Source organism: Merops nubicus, unplaced genomic scaffold (assembly GCF_000691845.1).
Source record: "Merops nubicus isolate BGI_N331 unplaced genomic scaffold, ASM69184v1 scaffold18439, whole genome shotgun sequence".
In the NCBI taxonomy this organism is placed as follows: Eukaryota; Metazoa; Chordata; class Aves; order Coraciiformes; family Meropidae; genus Merops; species Merops nubicus.
The window spans coordinates 58,195-85,495 of record NW_008631867.1 but is presented as its reverse complement, the minus strand read 5'-3'; the positions used below and the strand labels follow the sequence as shown (position 1 = coordinate 85,495).

The following is a 27,301-nucleotide window of genomic DNA, read 5'->3' as shown; positions in this document are numbered from 1 at the left end:
TGCCTGTTCTCTGTGCTTGCAGTGGATTATACTGGGGGGGCCTTTCACTGTGGGATCTAGGGATGAAGTAATGGCCTTATCACTGAATTCTCTGGCCTTTCCTGGGGCTTGTTCTGCAACTCCAGGATTCACTAAGCACATTTTTCAAACTACCTACAGAGATGAAGCAGGATAGAGAGAAGATAAGGTGAAATTAGATATTGAAGATTGCATTCCAGGGCAAGAGCTGTTCTGCCTCTGCATTCCACAGTACTTTTGATGGTGTTGATTCCATTTGAATTGCTGCAACCTTTCTCTTCACAGGGTGAAGAATTAATTCACTTAGATTGGAAGTGCTGTCCTGAATGTGTTTCAAGGAATAGTTACTGTGTTTACAAAGAGCATACCAAAGCTGTGAGTATCCTGGTACTTTGAGGCATGTAGTAGTGAGTTCTGCTTGTAAAGGTTTGGCGGAATTGAGTCTCTCTCTCTCTCTCTCTCTCTCTCTCTCTCTCTCTCTCCAGTTCTGAGCAGGATATTATTTGCAAGCATAGCAAAAAAAGTAATCCATTAATAGTGTCTGTAGATCACTTTCACAGTGTACAGAACGCACGTGTTCAGAATGTGTACATCTGCTGCACAGTTGAAGTTTGCCTTGCTTTCCTTTCTGTGCTGTAATCAATCATTTCCCTTTAATATTTAATATATATATATGGGTTTCCTGTACATCTCACGGAGTTAAAAACACTTGACTTTAGTCCTATAAAGTAGAGGCCACAGAGCTGGGGCCTGTATTTCCCACCGATTATCATTTTTGCTGCAATAAGAGTGAGCCTGTTATTTTTGAAGCGTTTCAAGGACCTTTCCTTCTGAAGTTAAATTGAAAGAAAACATTAAGTATCTTGGTTTAAATAGACCAGTAACAGACTTTTTGTTGCTCTGACAGGTGGGGAACTGGAGCTAATCACTGCTGTTTGCCAGCAGATGTGAGAAATGGGAAGTTTAAAGCTGTTTTGGGTTATTTTAACTCTAATACCTCCCTTTCCTTCCTCTGATCTCTTTCTCTGATCCAAGTGAGGTAAAACATATTAAGATGTCAAATTTATTCCAGTTTATGCTTTATCCCTTTTAAGAGAGGAACTGGCACAAAAGCTTCATGGGCATTTAAAATGTTTTGCTGTCTTTTTTTCTGCCTTTTGACTTGCTCACGTGGTGCCAGAAGAGCCTCAGCTTCGGTGGCCTTCTGAGGAGACCCAGGGATGCAGATTGTGGCAGGGAACAGTGGGTGCAAGGTCTCTTCCCTTCACCAACTAGTAAAATTTTTTGGGTGTCGAGTGCAATGAATAGTTTTGAAGAAAGCTGGTGATAACCTCTTCATCTCTCTGGTGTTCCAGCCCATCCTCGGTGATGGAAAAACAGTCAATAGAAGAGAGGAGGAGAGGAAATAAAAAGCTGTGGAGGTTAGAAAGGGATTTGAAGTGTGACAAAAAGATCATTATGCAAAGACATAGATTTAGCCAGAGGACAGATTACAGGGGTCTACCTGTTCAGACACAGAGCAGATTCAAGCCGTTACCAGGCTGTGAAAAAGAAGTCAACAAAGGATGCAGCAAAATTTGGAGACTGCAGAAAATGCTTTGAGTCAGAGAAAATGAAGGGAGATGAAAAAGTAGCAAGGACTTACTGCTGACTGAAAAACACCCTGCTGTGGAAAGAGCCCTGAGAGGGAATGCAGAGAGGTTGAGATGTTCATGGGCCAAGGACTCCTCAGTAGGCTTTTTGCCTACTGGAAAGCATAGAGGGCAAGAAGGTGAATGATGCAGAGGGACACGGTCTGATGTTGGCGGACCTCAGTACTGAAGCAGCCCCAGAAATCCTGAAGTTACTGCGATTTACCCAGAGCAGGTGTTTCTTGTGCAGAACGGAGAGACGTGGGAAGAAGGGCCGTGCAGAGAATGTGCCTGCCGGGAGGCGGAGGTGACCTGCTTCCAGCGCTCCTGCCCGCCCTGCCCGCCGGGCAGCCTGGCTCTGGAGCCCCAGGGGGACTGCTGCCCACGCTGCCAGCCAGGTACACGCCCAGGGTCCGTCCTTCCACCCCAGCACTGGAGTTGGGTGGGAGCGTGTGTATCACGTACCCCCACGGCGCGGGGGTGGTTCTGTGCCCCTCACTTCCCCACACCGGCAAGGGACCTGCACTGATTTTTAACTTCTCTTCTGTTTTCAGTTGCTAAGTAGCTGATTTCCATCTAATTTAATCAAAGTTCTTGGGCTTCAGGCTTCCACTGACTTCCCCTGGTTTAAATGGTAGCTTTCTTTTGGCAAAAGTTGGTGTTTTGAAAATGTTTTGTCTTTTTTCTTCCACGTGAGTTTTATAAGGCTGGGGATGTCTCCTTCCTGAATCCTACCATGGTTTATGAGCTCCTGCTTATTTCTTGAGAGTGGAAAGAGGGAAGAACCTGTTTACACTGTTATGCCACAAGCTCACCTGAGGCTTAGTGGCTGCCAGTTAATAATTGTTTGGAAAGATTAGGATAGCCTTAGCTTATATGTTTATTTTGCATATAAATTCATTTTTCTCCAGGATATTGTCGTGCTCCTTGATTTACATTTCATAGTTGGTAGGCTTTAGGTGTGTCTGGATAATTTTTCATGTTGGTAGCTCTTCTTGTTGCATTCATGTAACTTTGGTTTTACCAGGGTGCTCCGGTTAATGTTTTATCTCAGTAAAAAGTAGCTTTCAGTAAATAGCTTCACAGTTTAATTATGCTGTCATTTGCGGGAGTGCCTTGGCACACTGGCTGTAGTGATGTTTTAAAGCTTGTTGTTTGTTGCACGCTAATAAAAATGCAAAGCACTACAAATTCAAAACTGAGAAAAATGGGGTTTGGGCGGTTCAGATAAAATTGTCCTGGGTTTTCAAAAGGGAACAGCATCTGCCCAGGCTCCTAAGGAGGTGACAGATTGTAAAGTGCTCTCAGCACCTCTCTGTTTTTCTTCTTATCTAGAAGCACCACGGTGTGCTGCTTACCCTTGAAAATCTGGCCTCTTTTTTTTGCTTCCCTGCTAGTAACAGTTTGGAAAATAGTCTTTGGAGTCATAGTATTGGACATTACAGAGCCAAACTTGCATTTTTGTGTCCTAAAAGGTAAACGGAGATTTCTTTTACAGAAACCTCCTGTTTTCCCTCTGTCTTTTCTTTTCTTGTTTTGCTTTGGAGGGGATGAGAAACAAATGCAAAACTCAGCCTGCAGCAGTTCAATCTCTGAGCCCAGAGCATCAGTCCCTGCCACATCTGCTTTGTTAAAGCCAGGAAAAGTTTTCTGCTGCTTCTCCCAGATGTGCTGGGGGAAGCAGGCAGAGAGAATCCATTCATCCTCCACCACTGTAAAGTGTATAGCCCCAAGCACAGCTGCATTTATGGTAAAACCAGCAAATACCCTCTCACTGAGAAAGTTGGCTCGGAGCAGAGGGACTTTTTTTGTACCTACAGAAAAATTGTCCAATCTGTAGCTCTCCAAGCAGTCAGTTCATTGTCAGAGTGGAAAGATGGGGCTGCTTATAGCTTTGGAAAGTTATTGGAAAGAAATGGAGAAGACAGAGCCTACTGTTTATTCCCCCTGTTTATCACTGTGGATTCGTTTTTATCTTCAAATCTATGTCTTCTATAACTCTTGATTCCTGATTCTTTCCTTAGGTACGTCTCTGTGGAAACTTGCAAGTTTTTTAGTGTAAATGAAGGAGAATTTTCAGCATTTGGATCATTTTTGCTGACTTGTCAGGAAGGACCAGGCAGCTTTTCTTCCAGCAAGCAAAAGCAGCTCAGTATCAAAGCTGAAAGGAGCCCTTTCCTTGGTCTCTGCAGAGAGAGCAGCCATGCCATTTGAGACAAGGAAACTCAAATTCAGGTTGTTTTGGGCCATTAATTCCTGATGATTTACAATCTTTACTGCTGAGAAACCATGTAGACAATGAAATATCCTTCTCATGAATAGTGTAGAAAATCTGAAGCTGCGTAATAACTTCTTACATACTACAATACAGCAATATAATATTTAGCCCTTTTCATGCAATCTTTGGGGGAAAAAAAAAAAAAAACAAAAAAAAAAAAACACACAAAGAAAAAAACCCCAACCAACCAACCAAAACCACTCCAAACTTAACACACCTTGAACTACTGGCTGAACTAAGTAATGAATTTCACTTCGATTTTGGAGCATACATGGTTCTGGGCCTTCCTGCTTGAAAACACTTATGGTTTTTACCTTTTTTATCTTTTCTTTGTGCCAGCTGAGTGCCACCCAGACTGTCTGACCTGCTCTCAGTCTTTCGACCACTGTACCGCCTGCCGAGACACGAGGAGGTGGCTACAGAATGGGCACTGTGTGGAGACCTGTGAACTGGGCTTCTACCAGGATGGGGGGACTTGCTTAGGTAATTTCTGCAAGGAGTTGTACCCTGTCATGTCACTGCCTTCTGTGTGGCTTCTTCTACCAAGGTTTCAAGAGGAAGCCCCTGAAAATGCAAATTCTCAAACTCTTTTGTCAAAACAAGGCAAATTGTCTCCTTTTTTCAGAGCAGTAGAGTCTTGCTGCAGCAAGACATTTGGGATTAATACATGAGGAAATGGAATCATATGATTCTATGATCTTTCTTCTCTCTTCTTTCTTTTGGAAGCCTGCAATGAAACATGCTCAGCCTGTACCAATGGATTTGAGTGCTCCTCGTGCCGGACATCCCTGCTGATGAAGAACGGGCAGTGTGTGACTTCATGTGGTCAGGGATACTTTCAGGATCAACTCCTCTGCACAGGTAACTCAAATAAAAAAAGACTTTATGATAGGAAACCAGCAGACAAAAGCTGTACCCCAGCTATCAGATACACTCTCTGTTGAGGGATCTGCTGTTGACATAGGTGTTAATATTCACCCTAGAGTAAAGGAAGGAGTGAGCAGAGGAACTAAATCATACAGTGTAAAATTGATTGCTGCTTGGGGAAATATTCATGAAAATTCCTTGGTGAATCAGTTCCATTGGAATAAAACTCTGAGCTTTTGAACACTGTATTTTTTTCACCCCAGTACTCTTTCATTTCTGACTTCTCTTTTGGAAACGTGGCTGCGTTTTTTGTGGCGTTAAGGGTACAGAGCAGGATGTAGGCACTAATTGTACTGAGGATATTACACCTTGAGCCATGCCTCGTAATCTGTTCTGCAGGGGTTTTCTGAGTTTAGTGGAGACTAGCTGCAGCTGCTAATGCCAGACCTTTCAGGAGACTGAACTTTGAGGTGTGTAGAAAATTGCTTGGAGGGATGAGGGATTGATAGGACTCAGAAAAGCACACAGAAAATGGTTTCTGGATTTTTTTTTTTTTTTTTTTTGCTTTGTTTTACCATTCCTTTGTTTCCTACGGTGCACTTTTCTTGAAAGTTGCTTGGGTTAACTATTCTCAGGAAGCATATTTAAAAAATAAAAAATAGTAATCCTATAAAATGTTGAGATGTGTCTAAATCCTTGGAAAGACTGCAAATAAGAAGGTGAAGTTATACTTTTCTCTTTGATGAAAGTTTGATAGTGCTTTTATGAGCTTCCCTTGCTTCTCTAAAATATTTGTGCTTTCCCCAAACTGTGAGGCAGCTGCTTTTACACTGTGACAGTTTGTTTTCTCTTAAACTAACACTTTTCTCCCCTTGATGTTGGCCTTTTTGGAAGGCTTCTAATTATTTCTGCAGCTCTGTTTGAGCACGGGGGTGGAGCACACAATTTCTTGAGCCATAATTTAAATTTCTTAGGAACTAGCCCTCCTGTTTAAAATTAAGTATAGGCTTGGGGCTTTTTGGAGGATTTCAGGGGAAAGCACTTTGGATTTTAAGTCCAGCTTCCTTTTCTGAAGTGGTTTGTCTTGAAGAGCTGGCCATTTTTTTCAGATTTTGAAAGTCAGGAAAAACCTCTATCCTCCAGCAGTGACTATAGACTAGGGCCCCATTGTATATGTATAAACAGAAAAGAGAGACCCAGTCCAAAAGAATTTATAGACTTAAGTACCAATTAATAGTTTACTTCATTTGGTTTTAGTTTGCTGTTTCCTTTCCACCTGCTCCTAGTGTTTTAATTGGCGGTGCCCGTGTGCTGCTAAAGCTGTAGGGCCAGGCTAATGTTTCATTTTATTACTGGTTTGTAGATTACTGATTGTACATTCCATCCAAATTTGCAGTCACGCATGCTTGTAGCTAAAAGTTGCTGGGAAAATTTGTTCCTATTTCCTCAAGGGAATTGAACCAATTTGCTTTAGTTCTGCCTGGCTGCGTTTTCTGCATAAAGTCAAACCAGTGGAGTAAGTCTTAAATTTCAGATACGGTCCATAATTCATTGCCATTCACTCTTTCTTTGTATTCTCTTTATTTTTACAAATCTCTAATCTGATTGTCCAGACAAGCCTTAGACTGTTCAGAAGTATTTTTCTCATAATGGTTTTAACATCTGCAATAAGCGTGTTCCAAACTCATAAAAAGGATGAACTAGGCTGTGTTAATTCCTGTAGTTCCAGTAAAGTCCCTCCTGAGGAATTCACTCTGGAGATGAAAAAGACCTTTAAGACCAGGTTTCTTACTCCATCCTGTTGTTGAAACACTCTTGTCTGCATTGTAACAAAACACAAGGAATTAGTCTTTTCTTTTGTTCACATTTTACAACATCTGGTCTAATTGAATCTACTTTGAATTTCAGAATATAATTGTTTGATCTCTATTTTAATCTTACTCTGGGGTTGTTTCCTGCGCCCATCCCTCCACCCGCTTCTGCAGAGTATAAAACCATTAACAAGAAAGTAAAGTTGAGAGTAAAAGGTGATAGATTCAGTTATGTAGCAGTGTATTTATGTTTCATGGATCAGTTTGTATCACTCTCAGAGCAGAGTGGTAGATGAGCCATCCTTGTCAGAAATAGGCTGTGGAAACAGTTAAGAAACCTCTCACTAAAAGCAAAGGGAAGCAAAAATAAAAGATGCCTGCCTGGTAGAACAGAAGGGCTTGAAGGACTTGCAGGGTTCAGCGCTCTCACTGCATTTTTCTAACTTAATTATTTATATTTTCAAGATTATTCAAATGCCTGGGCAGAACTTGAGTGTTTCTGCTTTGATCTCCCAAAACGTGAATGTTGAGATGTGTAACTTGACACTAACAGACCCCGCTCACGCTGCAGCAAAGCACTTGGATTTTTCTTCATAACCTGTTGTTTTCCTCTGCCTATGGAGGCTTACCCTGAGGATAAATGACCGAACATGACTAGGCTGAGCTTGCCCAGCTCACCCTGAGGAGGGGTTAATGGTACCACACAGCCCAGGGCAGTTGGCCCTCATCTGTGCTTTCCCAAAGCCAGGCAGTGACTTCTCACTGTGTTCTTGCTTGGCCCTCCTGCTGTCATCAAACCTGAGAAAGTTATACTTGCACTGATGCAGAGAAGAGACAGTTTGGTGAGTGGATCTTTCAATGATTCTCTGACAGCTGGTCAGTCACGAAAGAACAAAAACATCACTTTGGAGGACCTCTCCTCCTCTAAAAGCCTGGGCTTGTGTCACTTGTGTGTGACTCCTGCATTACACCCCCGCAACTCCTGCGTAACAGAGCAGAGAAGATGACACGTTGGCTGAGGAGCCACCGGAGTGCTCTTGCTTTAACCAAGAAGTGAGACCCTGGAAGTTTCATCTGTTTTAACACTGATTTTCTGGAACATCTTACTGCAGCTTAACGAATAAGCCAGCTCAGGCAAAGCAATTGCACACCCTGTTGCAACTGGAAAGCCAACTGTATTCTTTTGACCATCTTTCCCTCAGACGCAGTGCCTCGTTAATCTGCAGGGTCTTCATATTTGTGCAATATCCCCCCCCAAAGGGAGGAGACAATGCAAAACAGCCCCTACAGATCTGAACTGAAAATAGCCAGGAAGGGTGAAAACAGTTTCCTGGCAATGCAGTCACTTCTCTTGATTTGTTTTCACACAGCCACTTAGTTGCTGTAGGCAAAGATGTTTTAGCTGACAGTTGGCTCATTGAGTGCGTCCATTTTTCCCCTGCTTCACCAGCTTCCCCTGTGGAGTTGGTGACTGACTGGTTGGGCCAGGAGCAGCTGTTGAGCCTGGCAGCCATCCAGTGCTGAAAGAGCCAAAGCTTCCATGGGCAGGGTGTGCGTGAGTGTGGATAAACCCAGGACAGGAATGGGCTGAGGCTGCTGTCCTGGCTGCATGAACTCAGGTCCTACATCTCCAGCTGCAGTTGTACCATCTGATGGCAGACAGAACGCAGACATCGGCTGGGATTTAGCAGCTGCTGGACTTGGGACAAAAAAATAGTCCTGGAGACGTGTGGAAATAAATTTCCTGGTGCCTGTCGCTGCAGGCACGAGAAGTGAAGGATTGTTTTCTGCAGGAGCATGAATCAGGCTGTGTGTGGCTGGCATCTGGAGACAGGCAGCTGATAACTCCTGAGGCGTTTGCCACCTCGCATACAGAAAGGGCTGTGGCAGGAGGTCCCGGAGCCTGTTCCCAGGCAGGGCTTGCAGGGATCAGCTCATCAGAGCCAAGTCCTTTACTGCAAGCATTTTATTTTTTGTTGGCCTGCCTGGGGAAATTGTTACTGATTCTGTACTTTGAATGATTTGCCCCACATTCGAATGCCAAGTGTGACTAAAAATCAGGTTGCATTCTTTCTCCTTTCCTTCCTTTCTTCTACACTCTGCTACTTAGACCTCTTCCCTTTTGGTCCCTTTCTGTCTAGAAGTTGTTTGGGCCTGGGTCTCTGTCTAGCAGCTCAGAGTCCAGAGGATCTGTTTCATCAGTTTGCCTAAGTCTCTGACTCTTCTCAGAAGGTCTGATGACCTCTGGTAGGTTCTACTTTATCTTTCCTTCTTTGACTGTAGCCTTTCCATAGCTGAGATAGCACAGAAATCATCCCCCCATCTAGGAAGACGTGCAATTTTAAGACAATAGCTGTCTCACTAGGAGACTTGAAAGCTGCTCTGATACCCAGGAGTGGATTTGCAGGATCTTTGTTCAAGGGCTGGTGAAAGACAACTGGGAACTGGAGAGAGTGAATTAAGATCTTAAACTCCTCCAGCCTGCAGACTGTGCTGGTCTGTGTCATTGTGTGTCTTGGTTATAGACATTTTACAGGTTTTACCATTTTGTAGCACTTTCCTTTCTCACCTCCCTCCCTTTCTTGGTGCCTGTGTTTAGAGCAACTTTTGTACCGAATATCTTCCAGCAGCAGCAGCGAATGTGGGAGTGGGCTGGGCTGGCCTGTCTGCTGCTCTGTTAGCCCTTCGGCCATGTGTCCCTAGAATGGCTTGGGAGAGCCAGAGCCAGAATGGAACACGAGCTGGGAGAGAGGGTTGTTCAGCAAGTAGCTGTGGGCAAGGATTGCAAAACATGTGGCACTGATAGGAGGTGCAGACATTGCTTTGAATGTCACAGAGGGACAGCTTGAAGCAGCTGCTTGAGAGAAGAAACTGAGGTGAGGATGTGCTTGGGAGCACTTGGTCTAACACAGGCAGCCAAAGGTGTGTGGTGGGAGCCAAAGCACATTGACCCAACTGACCTAGCTTTCACTGAAAGTGCATTTTTAATACAGCTGGATGTAAGGCTGCCTGTTTAAAAACAGAGTCTGGAGGCCAGGCTGCCAGGAGAGAAAAGAGTCTCCAGAGAGGACTTGAGAACTTTGCAAATAACGGGCTATGTTCAGATGCACCAACAGCCTGAGGCAGAGTAACAGTGAGGGGGTCAAGCTGTGCAGTGGGGAGTCTCTAACTAGAGGATCCAAGAGTTCTAGTGCCCACTCTTTCAAAAAGATGTTGAAAGTTAGAGTGAGATCAGAGAGGAGCAAAACACACCGCTGGAAGGTGAAGTGAGGACATTTTGGTACTTAGGAATTTACAGCATGAACTCATACGCTGCAGCTAACTTTCGAATGTAGATGTGCCCTGAGAATTATCCAAGCTGGAATGAGACGCAGCTTTTTTATCGGCAAGGGAAATTATCTACTGGAGCAGAAAAGTGTGTGCAATCTTCACCTCAGGATGGGATGTTTGGTATTCGCTGGGTTGTGATTCAACCACAGTTAGATGAGCTTGATAGTGGTGACAGCACTTGGGGGAAGATCCTTTCAGGGACAGGATGATGCATGTCATGTCACATCTCTGTTTCAGTTCCCTGTGTGTGAGATGGAGATGATAACACTTCCCTGCCGTGGGGAGCAGTGAGATCCACTAAGGTGGGGTGTTTGCCTTATCCTGTGCAAAAGTGACTCATAATAAGCACAAATGTAGATGCTCCATCTCGTTAATTAACAAACCCAAGAGGAGCTATGGCCTCAAGCATGCAGAAGCAGCACAGAAACCGTGCAAAACAGGAGCGAGATGGGAGCAGTGGTGATTGCTGGTTTGCTGTTAACTTCCTTAGGGCTATCAGGATTGCAGACTCCCTCTCTCCTGTTTCTGGGGAGAGGATGGGTTGTCTCTCACTTCAGGGCTTCATTTTGGCAGAGAGGTGTATGCTTCTCTCACTCTTCTTTATCTAAATGTGCTCCTAGTTATGTGGGTGAGAGAAAATGTGCTCTTACTTAGGTGGGACACTCGCCCAGAGAGAAAAGTAGCTGGTATCTCAACTCTGTGAGGGGCTGTCCCTTCTCTTCTGCTGGCACTGTTGAGGAAAAGATATGCAGACCCCACTGTAGGTCTAGTGTTTTAAGTGGCTTGTGATGGGATCTTTTCCCATTTCCCTTTGTGCTTGTACAGCCCCTAGCACCAGGATGAACAGGACTTAACAGCATTCCCAACACTTCTCCTGATCTGACTACAGCTACAGGAGCTGCTCTGATGTACGCTGCAAGTCATACACCACGTACCAAGTGAAGCTGTAAATTGTACCCCTGAGATGGCTTGGATTAAAGATACTAACAGAAGAGAAGCAGTGGGTTTTTGTTTTGTTTCTGTGGAGTGAATGCCTGTGAATTTAAGGAATAAAACTGAAATTAAAAAAAAAAAAAAAGCAAATGACTGCAAACTCTTCATTTTAAAGAGACTGGAAGTTGATTGTTTGTTAGTCCTGCACCTTTCTTCCCTGCAGCTTGTCACAAGTCCTGTTCCTCATGCTGGGGTGCTGCTGAGAACAATTGTCTATCCTGCAAAGACACATCACGCCTGCTCAAAGCAGGGCTCTGCGTGGCCAGCTGTGGACAGGGATTTTACACAAAGGATGGAATCTGCAGGGGTAAATAACCTGTTTTCTTCCTCCAATTGCAAGAAGTTTGAGAAATGCTCTGCAAAAAAGAAATTAATATTTCATTTAGCTGTGCAGCAGCTGTGGTTTTATTCATGTCTTAAGAAGCCAGATGCACCTTGTGCATAAATATCAGATGAGGAAAGCTGCTGTTTGCTTGTAAGATTATTAATTCATTTAAGCTAATCAGATGCCGAAAGGTTTAAGGTTTTTTTTCCTTTGCTGAGCAGCTTGAAAGCCTGACTGAGTTGTTTCTGAGGGTTTGATAAATCCATTTCTCTACAGAAAGAAAAATGGCCTTTGCCAGCAGGTTTCTGTAAATTTGATCATAATTCAGCATCACAGTAACTAATACCTGCACAGCAAATGAGACCTGGGAGCTGGGAAGGTTTGCTGAGAAGAGATGGCTGGAAGGAATTAAAAGACCTAAGTCAGACAGATCACAAAGGGAGTAAAAATCTCAAATAAATAAAGACTCTGAAATTTGCCACAATAATTTAGGTCAAGCCTGAGTTTCTGCTGGCAGCCACCTCCAGTTGCTTTAAAGGACTATCCAGCAGAGTCAGTAGAAGTGACTCATGGATTGTCTGTCTTTACTCCCCTGTGTTTCAAGGTGTGCAGGCTTGAAATCTTACATCTGTAGCTGAAAATCATTTAAGCTCAAAAGGAAATTTAACTTAGGTGCAGCTTGGCCATAATTTTCATTTTCATTGCTGGTGATTTCTCAAAACACCATAGCTTCTCCTCACAGCCTCCAGAATTTAGGCTTTTCATCTTCTACCAAAATCATGCGTTTTGATACCCAGCTGGAGAGCCGTAAGCTGTTTTAAAGGGAGGCTCTCTGCTTGGTGAAAAGAAAGAAAAATTGGTTAAGTAAAATGCTTGGCCCTTCTCCATATACAGCAGCAGTAGCAGAACTGACTTAGGGAAGCCAGAGTTCATAGTGCTCCATAGACAGCAGGTCAGCTAAGTTCAGAACTAACTACCTGGGAGAATATAGAGCACAGAAATTTGAAAGAAACATTATCATGCTTGGTTTTAGATGCATTTTCTAAACTTTAACTTGAAGAAAGGGGGAAGAAATGACAGCTTTTTTGTATCAACTCTTCCCCCATCTTTTACTTCCTGAGCAGTCTGATAACTGATGCTTGTTGTACAGAGGTGTGTAAAGATTTGTAAAGTTGGTTTTCATCTATGAAATTGCTCAGTGGTGCTCCCTGCTCACAGGCTGTCAGTGAACAGGAAAAGCATACATTACCTGGAGGGGGTGGTGTCAGGAGTTGGGGGAGTGCTGGTGTAGCCCCATTTCTGGTATTTGGACTTACTCAGAGTCCTAGATGGGATACGGGTCAGGGAATACCTGTCTGCACTCACACATCTACCTCTGTGAATGTCACTGCTTACTCCAGAGGAGCACAAAAGGTTACTTGTGCTGGAGAGGAGTATTTAGAAGTGCCTTTCTGACAAAAGAACAGCCATGGTTTGGCTTACTTTATTTTATCTATGGGGTCAGGTTGGTGGCTCTGCTGTTCTTTGCTTGTTGAGGGCATTTCATTAATGAGCTGTCTTCTCTGGCAGCTTGTGACCAGTTCTGTGAAACATGCCATTCAGACCAACCTAGGTGTTTGACCTGTGCTCCAGAGAAGCTGTTACATGATGGGAAGTGCATTTCAGAGTGCCCAGATGGATATTTCCCAAGTAGCAACAGAAGATGTAGAGGTAAGAGGCATATTTCTGTTTCTGAGGCTCTCAAGGTACCCTCCACATATTGGTATCTTTTCCCCAGATGTTTACCTGGGGGGAAAGAATGTGAAGATCACAGAAGTGTGAGTGGGGACAGGGAATGTGATTTTTTTTTTTCTCTTTGGTTCACTTGTGATAGACTGTTTTAAATAACATCTTTGCCTTGCAATGCATATTAAGACATGCTGAGATACATATCCAAAACACCACGTCAGTGATATTACTGTTAGTAGTTACTAATACATGACATGTGCACTTCTGCTCTCATCAGTTCAAGTAGCTGAATATCCTGCCACACGGGAGTTCTCCCTGTTGGCTGGAGGAGGCTGTAGTCAGCAACACCACTTCCGAGGAGAAAAACTGGGATACTTCAGTTCTGTGTGCTGTTTCCTTATCAGCTTGTCATGATTCGTGCTCCACGTGTGAGGGACCTCTGGCCATTCACTGCACCTCCTGTTCCTTCCCACTGGCGTTGCACCAGGGCCAGTGCCTGCAGGGCTGTGGAGAAGGTTTTTACCAGGATCACAACATCTGCAAGGGTAAGCTCTGTACTGGGGGTGAGCTCCTCAGCTGCTGGAAACCAGCGTTGGCTTTTATTGGGCTGTGCTTGCAGTACCCAGCCGCGATGCTGGTCCTTTATCCTTTGCTGAACTAGTCACTGAGTAAAACCCGTGTTTGCCTGACAATTGGTTTCTACTTTGAGAAAAAGCAAATTTTCACAAATACTTCCTGTGTTCACACCCTGAGGATTTAGTCATCTTTGGAACTTTATATTCCTCTATGCTGTTAAAATAAATGAACATTGCCACCAAGTTTGTCATGACACGAGTCAAGAGGTGGATGAAATTATACACACACCTGGTAGATTTGCTAAGACTGAGGTCATTTTTGAAGTGATGGAAAACCTGAGAATTCCAAAGATGAATTTATGCTTTCTATGAGCCCTTCAGACTGTCATTTCTTGCTGTCTCTCCTATTGAGATTGTGTTGACCATTGCAGTTCCAGAAATTAAAGGAAAATAGACTGCCTGTGGCACAGTACTGCATTTTTTCCCAACATGAGGAGTGGCTGAGGGATCTGGGTTTGCTTAGCCTGAAGAAAACGAGGCTCAGAGGAGAGCTTCTTATTCTTCACAACTCCCTGACAGGATGTGTGATTTAGGTTCAGTTTGGTCTCTTCTCTCAAGGAACAAGCAACAAGACAAGAGGAAATGTCCTCAAATTGTGCCAGGGGAGGTTTAGGTTGGATATCAGGATAACTTTCTTCACAGAAGACATTGTGAAGACCTGGACAAGGTAACCAAGGGAAGTGGTGGAGTCACTGTCCCTGGAGGGATTTGAAAGCTGTGTAGATGTAGTGCTGAGAGACATGGTTTAGTGGTAACCTGGCAGTACTTGGTTAATGGCTGGACTTGATCTTAAAGGTCTCTTCGAACCAAAACAATTCTGTGATTCTACAGCAATGCAAAACTGGAAAGAGGTATGAACAAGAAGACCCAAACCAGTGTTGTCTTCCCTTTCTCCCTCATGTTTGCAACCAGACACCCAGGTTGTCGGGCCTTGTCCTTCTCTCTGAGAAAGCCATCCTCAGAGCTGCAGCTCTGACTGCTCTCCCAACCTGTCCACAGGTTGCCACCCATCCTGCCTCACCTGCGTGGGCCCGGGGGCCTCTGGCTGCCTGCGGTGCAGGGGGCTGGAGGATGTTCTGCAGCCTCTCCAGACCGTGGAAGGAGCTGTGCGTGGCCTTTGCCTCTCTCACTGCCGAGCCAGCTTCTACATGGATAGCAGAGGAGTCTGCCAGCGTGAGTAGGGGGTGGGAAGAGCTGTTCAAAGCCTTCGGCTCAGGGCTGTGCTGGGTTTTAGGTGCTCAGGGTGATCTTGTACAATGTTTGATTCTTATGTGCTTTGAGCTGCTGTCTTTGACTTGTGACAGTGATGAATGTTTAAGCTCAGTAACTTTGAAACTGGCATATACTAGGAGTTTTCGAATGTACTCTGAATATAATTTGTGACTAAAGAACTTGGGTACTTTTTTTTTTTTAAATACCTGTGTTCAAATCTGCACAGTTGAGCTTTCTTTTCATTGAAGTTAAGAATATGTGTTTTACCACTGGCTTATTTTGAAGCAGGATCAATCCTTAAATCCTTTTCAGAGAAGACTGAGCTGTCTCTTTATTAGCCCTTGGAGAAGGTCAAGACATCCCACAGCAGTCTTTTCTTTTGAGGAAGCTCTTCTGATAACTCTTCTGCAGCACATGTGCCATCACTGCTCCTGAAACACCATGAAATGGCAGTGATTTCCTGAGTGGAAAGACTGGTCATAGAGACAGTGGCATTTTTGGGGATGGAATGAGTCTGTCTGTGACAGTAACCTACACAGACTGCAGGATAGCCATTGCTTTCAACTGGTTCCCGAAGACATTAGTGTAGAGCTTCCAATCCATGCAGTGTCCATTCCTTGGCTGAGTCCAGGTTATGGTATGGAACCCCAGAGAAGAAATCCATATATCTGCCTCAGATGAGTGCACAGACCTGTACCAACAGGCCCAAGCAGTGCTGAATTACAGCACTGGGCAAGAATGCTGGCAAGCCCCTCATGCTATTAGCTCTGCCGTGTTAGTCATGCCATTAGAATAGGAGTCTGAGTTCTTGCAGAAGGGTGTGAAGATTCAAGATTTCAGACTTTGAGCTCCCCTCATAAAATGCTCCTGCAAAGTTTGTGGATGCACCTTGTGGAGAAGGTAAACCCGTAACAGATGTGTACCATGCCTACATTATCTGTGCAGACCAGAAACACATTCCTATGTAGGTTAAAATGCTGCTTTTGAAAGTTTTACCTGAGTGTTTGTGAATTTCTCCTCAAACCACAGAAATATCTCTGTATTTTTCTAATGCATGAGATTTCCCTGATGAAACAGTAAGAAATTTCTCTCTGATATAATTTGAGTCACTTGAGCCAAAGATAGTCCTGGAGACGTTGCATTTGCCATGAGGATCCCTGACTTCTCTCCTTGACTTTCTGACAGACAGCTAAGTGTACTTGTATAAATAATTTGATTTCATTTCAATTCTTCTCTCCAGCACTGTGTCTACCTTGTCTCCCTTGAGGGCAAGAAATCTGTGTGTTCATCACAGATTCACAGAGTAGAACCTGTGCCCTCAAGTCACTGCTCTAATAAATACTAGGTTTCTAACTAAGGAGCCTATGTATTTATTTAAATGGATTATGTAGTTTAAGATTGCTTGGTTTAGGGTCAGTACCAGTAAAGGTAAAGTCTCACTTTCTAACTGCACTGTTTTTATTCTTGCTGAATCATCCTTGTCAGGAGCATTCACTTCACTAACTGTAAAGTCAAACGGCCAGGAAAAATCCTGTCAAGGAAATACCTTCCTCTGATCACTGGGGTGAAAACAACCTGGCTCTACTCTAGGGCAGTAAAAACCAAGATAAGCTCTAAATAATTTGGCTTTCTCTGTCTTCTGGCCTGCAGAGTGCCACTCCTCCTGTGCAGGCTGTGTGGGGAACACTTCCCAGGACTGCACAGCTTGTCTGGCTTCCCATGTCCTGCTTGAAGGCAGGTGCCTCTCAGAGTGCCCGGAGGGACTGTTCAGCCACCAAGATCGCTGCTACTGTGAGTGCATCCTGCAGACAGCTGCAGCTTATAATGCTGACTTTCATTGACTGCACGTTTTGTGATGGACTTCTCAATGTAATTAGAGATGCTGTCAGATTTATATGAGGCAATTTAAGTATTTTCAGGGGAGAATAGGATAGTCCAATTTCAGGAAACTGAATCTCCTCCTAATGGGAGAGAGGCATACACATTGAATCATAAATTATAATCAGTTCTGCTCCTCTGGACTGTTTCCCTGCAGATATTTTATGTTTCATTTCTTGGTTGATGTTCTCTGCCAGTGTGCTGTGGCAAAACACTGGACAACACTGAAAAATGGTCTGCTTTTATTAGGTTAGATAAGCCTGTTGTCCATAGGAATTAGCTTTATTCTTAATCCTGGCTATAGAGCTGGTTTTAGAAGGAAGGAATTCTGCAGATGAAAAAAAAAAAAGCATCACACCTATGAGTATGCCTGATTGGTATTAGGGATAGCATTACTTATTTGTGTCTCAGCCTTGCCCACTGGTCAGCAAGGGGCCTTCAGCTTCTTGGATCTCATCTAGGCAGATGACTGTGACTACTGACCTTCTGAGTGACTGCAGTGATTAAATCCTGCTTGCCACTTGCAGAAAATGGTGGCCTTTGGGGTGTGCCATTCATTGTGAGGTCCTGAGTAAAACAGGTGAGGAAACTCAGGCATTCAAAACCTGATTAGTCCCTTCAAGGTCATCTGAAAATTGTTTTATAATAGATTCATTGGGTCAGGTATCCATGTATCTCTTCTGGCAGTAGGAGAAATTTACTGATCGCTTCCCTGGAAGGCCTCAGGTTTAGAGAGAGAAACCTCTTCTAAACTCCCTTGCTCTATTTATTCAATTTATTCACCTAAGGAACAACTATAAATATAGTTTATTTGGCAGGCTGTTGTAAAGATTCGTCAGTTTTGAGGTTGGGTGCTGCCATCTTAGAGTGGAGGTAACTGCCAAATGCTGCCTTGTGCAGTTTCAAGCCTAGGTAAATAATAAGCTCAGTTCATATAGGTGGGTCTAGAAAACTGACTCTTTTTGAACACTGAAGGAGGTGGTGGGACATGACATGCTAGGTCCTAAACAGTGGAGCCTTCCCTTGTGGTAGCTGCAAAATGCCCAACTTCCATGCAGAGAGCGAGCACTTTTGTGTAGCCTGGGGGAGTCCTGTGGTGGGAGATTTTTGAAGTTGTGTGCTTTTATTCATAGAAGAGCTTTAAAAGTAACTGTTAAGATTTTTTTTCCAGATCATTAGCCATAGTGTTTCTGTCTCCCTGATACCTGTAGCATGGAAAGCCTGGAAATACAGCATCAATCTTTAAAGGTGGAAGGTTGCAAAAGCAGTTCGAGTGAAAAACTTTTGAGCAACCTTAACCACTTTCTCTGTTTTTGTTGAGCTTTTGTTGACTGTTCTGTTTTAGCAGACAGAATGAGCTGGCATGGCGTTCAGGTTTTACAGGTTTCACTTTGGGAGGGCTTGGTGCAGAAATCATTCCTGGATTTTTCACTCATGAATATCAAACTCATGTCACTCTGATGTTCATACAGTCCCAAGGTATTTAATTTATCTCCCCTGTGCATCCCACTATTTCTTATGCACGCATGCTGGAGGGAGGAATATAAGAGCCAATCTCTATATTTTATATTTTGTATAAATGTATACCTTGATTAATGCAGAGAACAGATCGCTTTTTAAAATTGACAACTCATTTCTCATCTTGTTTATTCAAAATGAGGATGTAAGAACCTTCCAAACCACAGCTCTTCAGTCACTGATGCTATCAGATCATTTTGTGCCTGTGTTTTGTAGGAATAAATGATTATTCTAGAGACTGGCTTTGTGTGTGTGTGGGGAAGCATAAAGTGGACAGCACCAAGAGCATGACAAGTGTTGACTTTCTTCTTCAGCCTGTCATCCATCCTGCAAGACATGCCATGGCCCTTCTGATCTGGAGTGCTTAACCTGCCACCCCCACACGACTCGAGCTGGTGGAAAGTGCAGGACTAGCTGCAAGGAAGAGCAATATCTTAACTTGGTGGGCTATTGCGTGGGTAAGTAAGAGCAGATGGCATGGGTCATGCCATGCAGTGGTCGTTCTGGGGCATTCACCAGCTCCTTGAGCCACTACTGTGGGTGCTTGGTGCCTGCTCTTAAGCCTACCAGCAGAAACCAGTGACTGCACTCATCTGTGTACAAAAAAAAAAAAACTACCACTCACACATGTATGAACATATCCTGGGAACTGCTCCAGCAATTTCTGAGCTTTATCAAGCCATTTTTTGCTTTATCAAAAAAAAACAAACTGTGTGTGTGTGAGGCTTTATCTAGGCTGAACAGTTCCAAATGAGATAAGGAATCCCAAGAGAAGGGGAAAATGCATTAGACATAATAAATATATCCATTGAGAGGCTATTGTTCTCACTTGAAAATAGATTATTCCCCTCTACAGAGACTTCTTTTTATTTACATATATGTGGTGTTAGGGGTTTTTTATGAAAGACTCGTTTCTTTGCTCTCCACAGATTCATTTTATGAACCGTATTTTTTTCTTCATTTTAAACAACAGTTACTGTTTTGTCTGCAGAGACAAAGAGAGGGGGGGAACAAAGTATCTGCTGAGGAGTAGGAAAATATCCTACAAGTATTGTACAGCTCCATAGGTAGACAAGAAATCAGGTTGGGGAATGAAGACTTTTCATACAGTTGAGTCATTACAATATGGAAATAATTCAGCATTTCAGTGTAAAGAGCTGTCTCTTCCCTGTAAAATACTTACTAATGTCCTGTCACATCACAGTGGTATACACTTTATTTCTTTCACCTTATTTTCTCTTTACTTTGCATTATGCTTCCTATGCAAAAGGCCTGTGGAAGTGTGGTCTTCCAGCTTTAAATTTCCTTGGAAGAACTTGGCACTATTCCTCACAAAGCAAGATTCTTTCTGAGGAGGGCTCTCTGTCCTTTCATTTTCCCTTTTAGACTGCTGTTACCCGTCAGTTTGGCAAGGAGTTGTGCTCCCCAAATCCCAGGTGATTAGGTAAACATCACAGTGCCTGGCAATAACGAGGAGCAGAAATTGGAAAGGAATGGAGACACTCAGGCAATAGTTTGACCTCTGGACTCACTACACTGACAATGACAAATCATCTGCAAAGGACCTTGCCTGGCTTTCTGGGCTCCAAAGCAGTTGCAGTCTGGTGATGCATCCTTTCCTTCCAAACAAACAAGCTTTATTTTGAAGCACCATAGGTCATGAACACAGCTCACTGTTTGGAGACTTGTCATCTAGAAGTAGAAATGTATTTTCAAGGCTTGGCTCGCTTTTCCTGCCGTGACCGAGTGTTCAATATTGAGGGTTGGACCTGTGCCCCCAAAATGGAGAGAAGGCTTTCTAGGTGCAACATAGTAAGAGCGTAAGGAGACACCATTCCTCCTCCCAGCTCTGACCTTAGTCTTGCTGTGTGACTCACTTGTGTCAGTCCTGCCTTCCAGGGGCCACTACGGATACTCCTTATGACATGAGAACCCTTACTGCTCAGGTGGCCTTGCACATAGATGCATTGATGTTTTTTTTTCTAACTGAATTTTTGAAAATCCTTGCAGAGGAACGTAGTTATTTGTTGCCTTTAAAAAAAAAAAAAAGTAGTGCTTTGGTCTCAGATCTACAATCTGAAGTGTGTTTGTATGTTTGTGGCAAATTTATGACTGATGTTTAAGCCAAGGATGTGGTGCCAGTTCAGCTAGCGATAAAAAGCTCCACAACCAGCTTGTTAAATCTCAGTCATTCTTCTCCTTCAGCACTGACTGAAGTGCTAAATTTGCCCTTGCAAGTTATTAATTACCAGTTAAAGAGCAGCTGTCCCATAAAAGAGAACATTAAACCCCCTGACACTTGCATAATATATGATTTGCATCAGAATCTAACAAAGCTTTTTCCTTTGCTTCCCAAAGCAATATTTTTGGACAGTTATCTTCCCATTTGTCTCCAGCTCCCGACCCTCCAGGCAGAACTGTGGTATGCCTTACGGGGACTGCTCTGCATTATAGCCACCTGTCATATTTTATGGACCTGCAGGGGCAAATCTTTCATACAAGAGGGAGAAAACCAACTGTCACTTGAAAACATTGCCTGTGAATTAGTGTTGTTATTGTACATGTTACCTGAATGAGGATTGGAACGTTTGCCTTGTTAATAGGGAACAAGGTCTTGTTTTCAGGGGTTTATCAAATAAGCATTCAAAATGTTAGCAGAAGAAAGACAAAATGGCCTCAAGTTTCTAAAGATCAATGAATTTCTAAGCTCTGATTTGGGCACACTGAACTTACACTAATCTTCTTTGAGAGTTCTCAGGTGATTAATTTTGTTTAGAGTTAAAGTGCATGCACAGTGTGGTTTTATTAGTCCCCTGTCCAGTCTCAGGGCTTCCATGGTAGTTTTTTGTTTTCCCAGATTGAAAACACTCTTTGATCTCCCTCTCCCTCTTACCCAAGACAGTTTCAGTTGCAGGAAACATTGCAGTCCCCAAGTTAAAAAATAGCACCATCACTAAAACTGTTGCCCTGCTCATAAAATCCTGCCCTTACTTTTCTGATATGAGTGAGTCACATGCCAGTCTTGAGGCTTCCTCCTTGGTCTTGAGGCTTCCTCTTTGGTTTTGAGGCTTCCTTGTTGATCTTGAGGCTTCCTCTTTGATCTTTTCCTGACTCAGTGGAAGGGCAATTGGAAAAATGCAGAGGAACTGTGCAGTGGCCAAAGCAAGGAGTTCACAGACCGAGCTTTCCTGGGTGCTCAGCAGAGGCATAAAAGGATGATTTCTTAGGCTGTGTGCAGTTGCAAAAATGTTCAAAGATAAACCAGAAGAGCTCACTCAGGAGGATGCCTGTAACAAGACTTTCTGCCTGGCTCTTGAAATTCCAGAAGGGACACTGACAACAAGAAATGCACTCATCTTCTTCTAAAATTAATGAGCTGTTGCCATACTCTTAGCTACACACTGATATCATCACAAGGAGCTGGAGTTTCACTGAGCAGAGTAAGAGGGAAATGGGGGCTTAGCTCTCCTTAGTCACTGGCGTGCAACCTCCTACAAAAATTAACAGCTGAGCTGCCAGAGGAAGAAAATGGAAGACTATTTCCCTACTTCAGTTTTGTCCCTCCAGCCGGATTTCCCACCTTAATGCTGCCTAGAGAAGCTCCCACCCTTTTTCAGAAGATACAGGCAGATCCCTGGAAAAACACAGTTTGACCTTCAGCAGGCGTTCACCTCACTTGTTTGTGTGACAAATTCCCTTTTGGGTCTTTGAAAGCAGATGCTAAAAACCCCTTCCAACAACCAAATCCAACCAAAGATCCTGGTCAGTGCTAGGCATTCATTCTGAAGCAACCATACTGATTGTCTTTCTGGATTTACTTTTAGGTGCTAGAGAACATTTGCTTGCTGACATGCTTAGAAACTGCACGATGTTTTAAGTACTGATTTAAAGTAGTGCTCTGTGGTTAACATCATACCTCACCTTACAGTTTAGAAACTTGCAGCAGGAAATTTTTTCTTAAGAGCCCTTAAGAGGTGAGGTGTATTTAAACACTACAAGTGGTTGATTGCTTAGCAGTTGTGGACTTAAGAGACAGAAATGCCTTTGGTTTCCTTTAGGAGCATTCACAAGCACTTTAGAGGTGATTTTGTCTCCTCAAACAGCCTTCCTTGTCTTGCCAGGCAAGGGAACAATATAATAATAGATACTTTCCGTGTAGGAAATCGGTTTTGGTTGCTAAGAGAAAGCTAAAGACAGTGTGGAAGTAAAGTAACCCTGGAAATGGAAATCTCTGTAAGTAATTATATGATACCTTACAATGAAAGTTGCTTTATAGGAAGATCAATGATAAGTGAGGTGTAGGAGTTCTTTTTTTTGTTTGCATAAAGGTGAATTGACAAGGAGGAAATCAGAGCCAGCAGAAAGAGCAGCAGGAAGATTTGTTTGGACAGTGGGAAGCCAGTCAGTAGTCTCAAAAAGACGAGCAGGGAGGCGTTGGGACTGTGAGCAAGGTGGTGATACGCTGCCATGAAAAATCCAGTTTGGATACTGGAAGAAGCCTGAGGGAGTTAAGTAACTGTGCTGCGCTGACCTGCAACAAATATGGGATGTGAAGCCTCCAAGCAGTAGGAGTTACTACTCCACAGGCAGTAACTCACCTACTAGCTGATCTGGAGTGAGGATTGACAGGGAGCAGGAAACCAAAACTCTGCTTGGTATTATTGAAAGGCATAAAGAAAACACCCCGCTCCTGTTTGTCCTCGCTTCAAAGGGAGCCTGCTCTGAAAGATTTAAATAATCTTTTCCAAAAGACAGTGCTTCGGTTCTTCCTTTTCTTTCTCACTGCTTCCCCAGTGTCCCTCAAATTCACCATGAGCGTCAGTTCTGGTTTTTCACTTGGTGGTGTGTGCTCTTTGATCTCCAGGCTTGCAAAGGAACAAGGGAGGGGTGGGCCTGATTTATATTTAAACAGAGCTGAGCAAAAGAACTCTTTCAATACACAGGAGCAAACACAGAGTCTGTGAAGAGAGAACTGTACTGCAGCAGCACCTAGCTTTGTCGACACTTAGCTTTTTAAATGTTAGTTTGGGCAAGTCTAGTTATTTACAGTAGATACTGGTTATTTGGACGCCCTGAGTTTTCTCTGTCTCATTTTTGTGCTGTTTTTATGGAAACTATTAACCATACACAGTGAGCTTGGTTGCTTATTGTATCTAGCTAAAGCTCTCTATCAGAGACCAGTGGCTCCAGCAAAAGATTAAACTGGGGGTTATTATTTTAACAATAATGAGAGTTAGACATATTGCCAGGTAAACATGAAAGCATGAAAAACTAAGTGAATTTATGTGAATTTTATGGAATATAAGCGCATAAAACTCTTTATCCCATCTCCAGGCCTGTGCATACATATTACATATAGTGCTCAGGGCCTTCTGGATGATATGTTAGTCCTTGCTCTCTACCATGAGTTCCTTCTGATCCTTACTGACTTCGGTGCGATAGATGAGAGAGATGGGAGGTCTTCCCACTCTGGTGTCGGCACAGGTTTGGCATCTTTGGCTATGAAGATTTATGGGATTATTTAAGTCTTGGGTCTTGAGTTCTTCTCCTGCTCAGTCAGAAGCTGCAGTATGATAACCCCTTTAAGCTGCAACTCCTCTAAGGAGGTTTTGAGGTTTGTCACAGATTTTGGGAGCACGACCTCATGTGCTGCTTTGCTTTTCTTAGCACTGTCCTGACAGTGCTGGACTGAGAACCTGTGGGCTCACTATCTTAAGCATAATGTTTCGTCTCGCACACCTTTACTTCACCTCTGGTTGAGAGCGTGGGGCAGAAACTAGATAGATCATGTACCCTGTAAAGTCAGGCCGTGAAGAAGGGACCTGCTTTAAGGTCCTTGAGTTGTACACAGTCAGAACTGCATCTGTTTCTGAGCTGCATCTGTGCTTTTCCACCAGTGTTTGGTAAGAGTCACCTCTGTGTAATGTATAGGAGAAGTCATCCTCGGGTTGGACTCCAGTCACTGTTCCATTCTTGCAGGTATGGGTGCAGAATTCCCCTGGACTCCAATGTGAGCCTGTCTTCAGCTTGTAAAATTAGATTGCTTGACAATCTGTAGTAATGCTGTCACAAGAGGCAGAAAGTTGAACCTTCCGCAGGAATCTGACATGAGGCCAGGTACTCAAATCAAGCCTCATTATTACATTTCTTTCAAGACAGTTGTCATTTCCTTTATAATTTTCTGAATTACCATAATGAGGATTAATTTGGCTTCCGGGTTGCCTTACACTGCCCTGTTGTTCGTACAAAAGGCTTGTTGTAAAACCTTTTGAGGCACCTAAGTTCAGGAAGAGGTCAGGAGACGCAAGCTTGTGTGCTGCTGGGGAAAAATGAGAAAAGGAAAAGGTTTTGAGGTACTCTCATCCAACTCTAAGTGCTGCTCTTGGCTTGGCTTTGAGGTCTGCAGTGGCCTCTTCAGGGTATGGATGTCTCGTTTGCGTGGGAAAACCTGAACAGTGAGAACTATGGGAGAAGGTCATACAGCTGCACAGGTTGTGTTCTTCATTTTTCAGCAGTGGGAGCAGAGGGAGGTGAATGTCTACGGCTGCCGACAGAGCTTGTTAAACCTGTAGGTAGAAGCATCTAAAATCAGAGAAGGGTTTGGGGAAAGCAAAGTATTTTGAACTGGCTTTGTACAAAGCCTTAGGTTACTTAAGGATGGGAAAAAGGAAACTTGAATGGGGCAAGAGAGATGTGGAAAGTGGCTGCTGAGGAAAAGTGAAAATGCTGTGATGCTCAGGAAGAGCACAAGACGAGGATGAGGGCAGGAGGAAAGGAATGGTCCTGGAATGTGGTAATTTTTAGTCATCTCTCCTGCAGATGCGTGGAAGTGCAGAGTTCAGCACCTGATCCCAGCCCTTGTGCACCAGTCAGCTTGAAAGCTACGTCCTTAGTGCCTTCCTTGAGTTCTCAGGGACGTGTTTCCCCTTAGCAGTCCTGGTTTGTCCACCTGTGGTCACAGTATCCCCTTCTCCCTTTAGACTGCCACCCTTTGTGCCGTCAGTGTGTGGCCAACCTGCGGGACACCGGCAGCATCTGCCTGAGGTGCCAGAACGCCCGTCACCTGCTCCTGGGGGATCGCTGCCTCCCTGACTGCCCGGCGGGGTACTACGCGGAGAACGGAGCCTGCAAAAGTGAGTAGCCACTGCAGATGTCTCAGGTAGCTGGGTCCTTGTGAGATGTTCCATGAGATGGCTCGTGTTTAGCAGAGAAGCTTTGTCCAGCTGGCACTGGGAGCTAGAATTGTCCTTCCTGGTTAGTGTCTCTGTGAGCAGACTAGCAACACTCTCTCCTTGCTCCCATACAATTAACTCCTGTAATGAGTATCAGACAGCAGTGTGCTTGTGAGGAGGAGATGGAGGTGAGTTTTTCTTGCTGGTAAACCCCCATCTCTCAAAGGTGGTGGTGGCACAGAGAACAGGATGATGGTATACTCTGGTCTGTGTAGGGTAGCTACCCTGACATCATTTCCAGGAAGAGGCTGTCTTCTTAAACACAGGAAAGGATAACTTCAGAGGCTTTTCATGGGCCCATCACCAAGTCCTCCATTTGTGTGGTTAGCTATTCTGGGATGCTAATGCTTGAAAGTCTTCCCTTGGATACGTGCTTTGAAGGGCCGTGCAGCTTCTGCTTACAGAAAGCACCACTCTAGCTGGCAGCAGTTTCTCAGGAAGCTTGCAACCCATGATGGAACATCACCCTGGCTGAGGTCTCTCATCAAGACTTGTCTTGCTACAGTAATCTGAAGCAAAAAGCCAGTCCTGTTCAGCATTTTAGGCTGGCAGGGTATATGCAGTGTTCCAGCTGCATGGGTGAAGCTGCACCAAAAGCACATTTTATTCTCTACCCTTCTGTGCCTTCACCTAGCCCTGCATCTCTTCCAGTTTTTGCTGTTGATGTGTTTTCATATTCTGATCGTTGTCTGAGCTGCTTTATATCTCTTGAACTCTCAGAAGGAAGTGGGTTGCTTTTCTTGTTACATGGCCAGCAGAGACATGGTAAAGCCCAATGCATCTTGCATGGAGCAAAGAGTATTGCAGTTTAAAAGAAAGAAATCAAGACAAGAAATCAGCATTAAGATGTAGATGCTTCTTTTGCAGAAAGTGGCTTTTCCTAATCCCGTCTAACAACTGACATTCATGTTTCATGTGAGTTTACCTTTTTTTGACAAATGAAATATCAAGAGATGTACGAAATATTCTCCATATCATTTAATTGGAAAGATTCCTGAGAGAGATACTTTGCCTTCCTGGAAATTTAAGCCTAGGGATAACATCTCTTTCCTTTGGTCTAAAGGTTTCATTTAAAAGAAGTTTTGTATTATTCAGACTGTGTCATAGCTCACGTTACATTTTGTGCTAGCATTGAAGATCTCCAGCACAGCGTAATGCGGTCGCCTCTCTCAGATTCCTTTGCCCACTTTCACTCATGATTAATTTGCCCTGACAGGTGTAATGATGGTGTCAATCTTTAGGTAAAGGCCCATAAAGAAATAAAACAGACTGATAATTTTGTGAATATATACCCCCTTTGGAGAAATTAATAAGACACATTGGCCTCATCCACTGTGGTATTTAAATCTCGTTAATCAGACTCAGGAGCACAAGAAATAGGAGACAAAGGGATGGAGAGGAAACAGGGAAAGAAAACAAGAGGGATGGCGTAAAAATCTCTCTTGGAAAATATGAGGAAATAACAAGCAATGTACTTCCTTCATCGAGGTGGGGAGTGGTGTTGCTGGCTATGTAGGATTGCAGGAGGATCTTCTAAGACTGAGCATCTGGGTAGTAAAGCAAGAGGTGGAATTTGGTATGAGCAGATGTAACAGTGCATACGGGGTACCCAGTTCTAACCTTGTGTACAGAATGATGGCATCCTTGCCATAATCTTGAAGAAATGATCAGTCAGCCTGTGAAAATGTGTTCAGCAGTGTGGAAAAGGCAAATCAAATGTCAAAATACAGGAGACCTTAGGTGCAGAGAAATCTGCTGGACGCCTGCAGAGCCATGAGTGAAAAGGAGAAAGGGGGCACAGAGGTTGACTGTTCTCTCTCAGCAGTGCTTTTTGCAGTAGGTAGC

The 27,301-nt window shown here is 43.7% G+C and overlaps 1 protein-coding gene across 1 annotated transcript in view; it reads left to right on the top strand.

Annotated features, from left to right (window-relative positions):
• The window catches only part of FRAS1 (Fraser extracellular matrix complex subunit 1), a 96,742-nt gene that overhangs the window by 11,880 nt on the left and 57,561 nt on the right, over positions 1–27,301 (top strand). Inside the window, exons 9-19 of the mRNA XM_008947743.1 lie at positions 304–393; positions 1,900–2,047; positions 4,267–4,410; positions 4,654–4,788; positions 11,092–11,235; positions 12,823–12,963; positions 13,386–13,526; positions 14,616–14,789; positions 16,479–16,619; positions 18,539–18,682; positions 25,205–25,357. Of these exons, the coding sequence (XP_008945991.1) occupies positions 304–393; positions 1,900–2,047; positions 4,267–4,410; positions 4,654–4,788; positions 11,092–11,235; positions 12,823–12,963; positions 13,386–13,526; positions 14,616–14,789; positions 16,479–16,619; positions 18,539–18,682; positions 25,205–25,357 (1,555 nt within the window). The remainder of the gene's footprint in view (positions 1–303; positions 394–1,899; positions 2,048–4,266; positions 4,411–4,653; positions 4,789–11,091; positions 11,236–12,822; positions 12,964–13,385; positions 13,527–14,615; positions 14,790–16,478; positions 16,620–18,538; positions 18,683–25,204; positions 25,358–27,301) is intronic.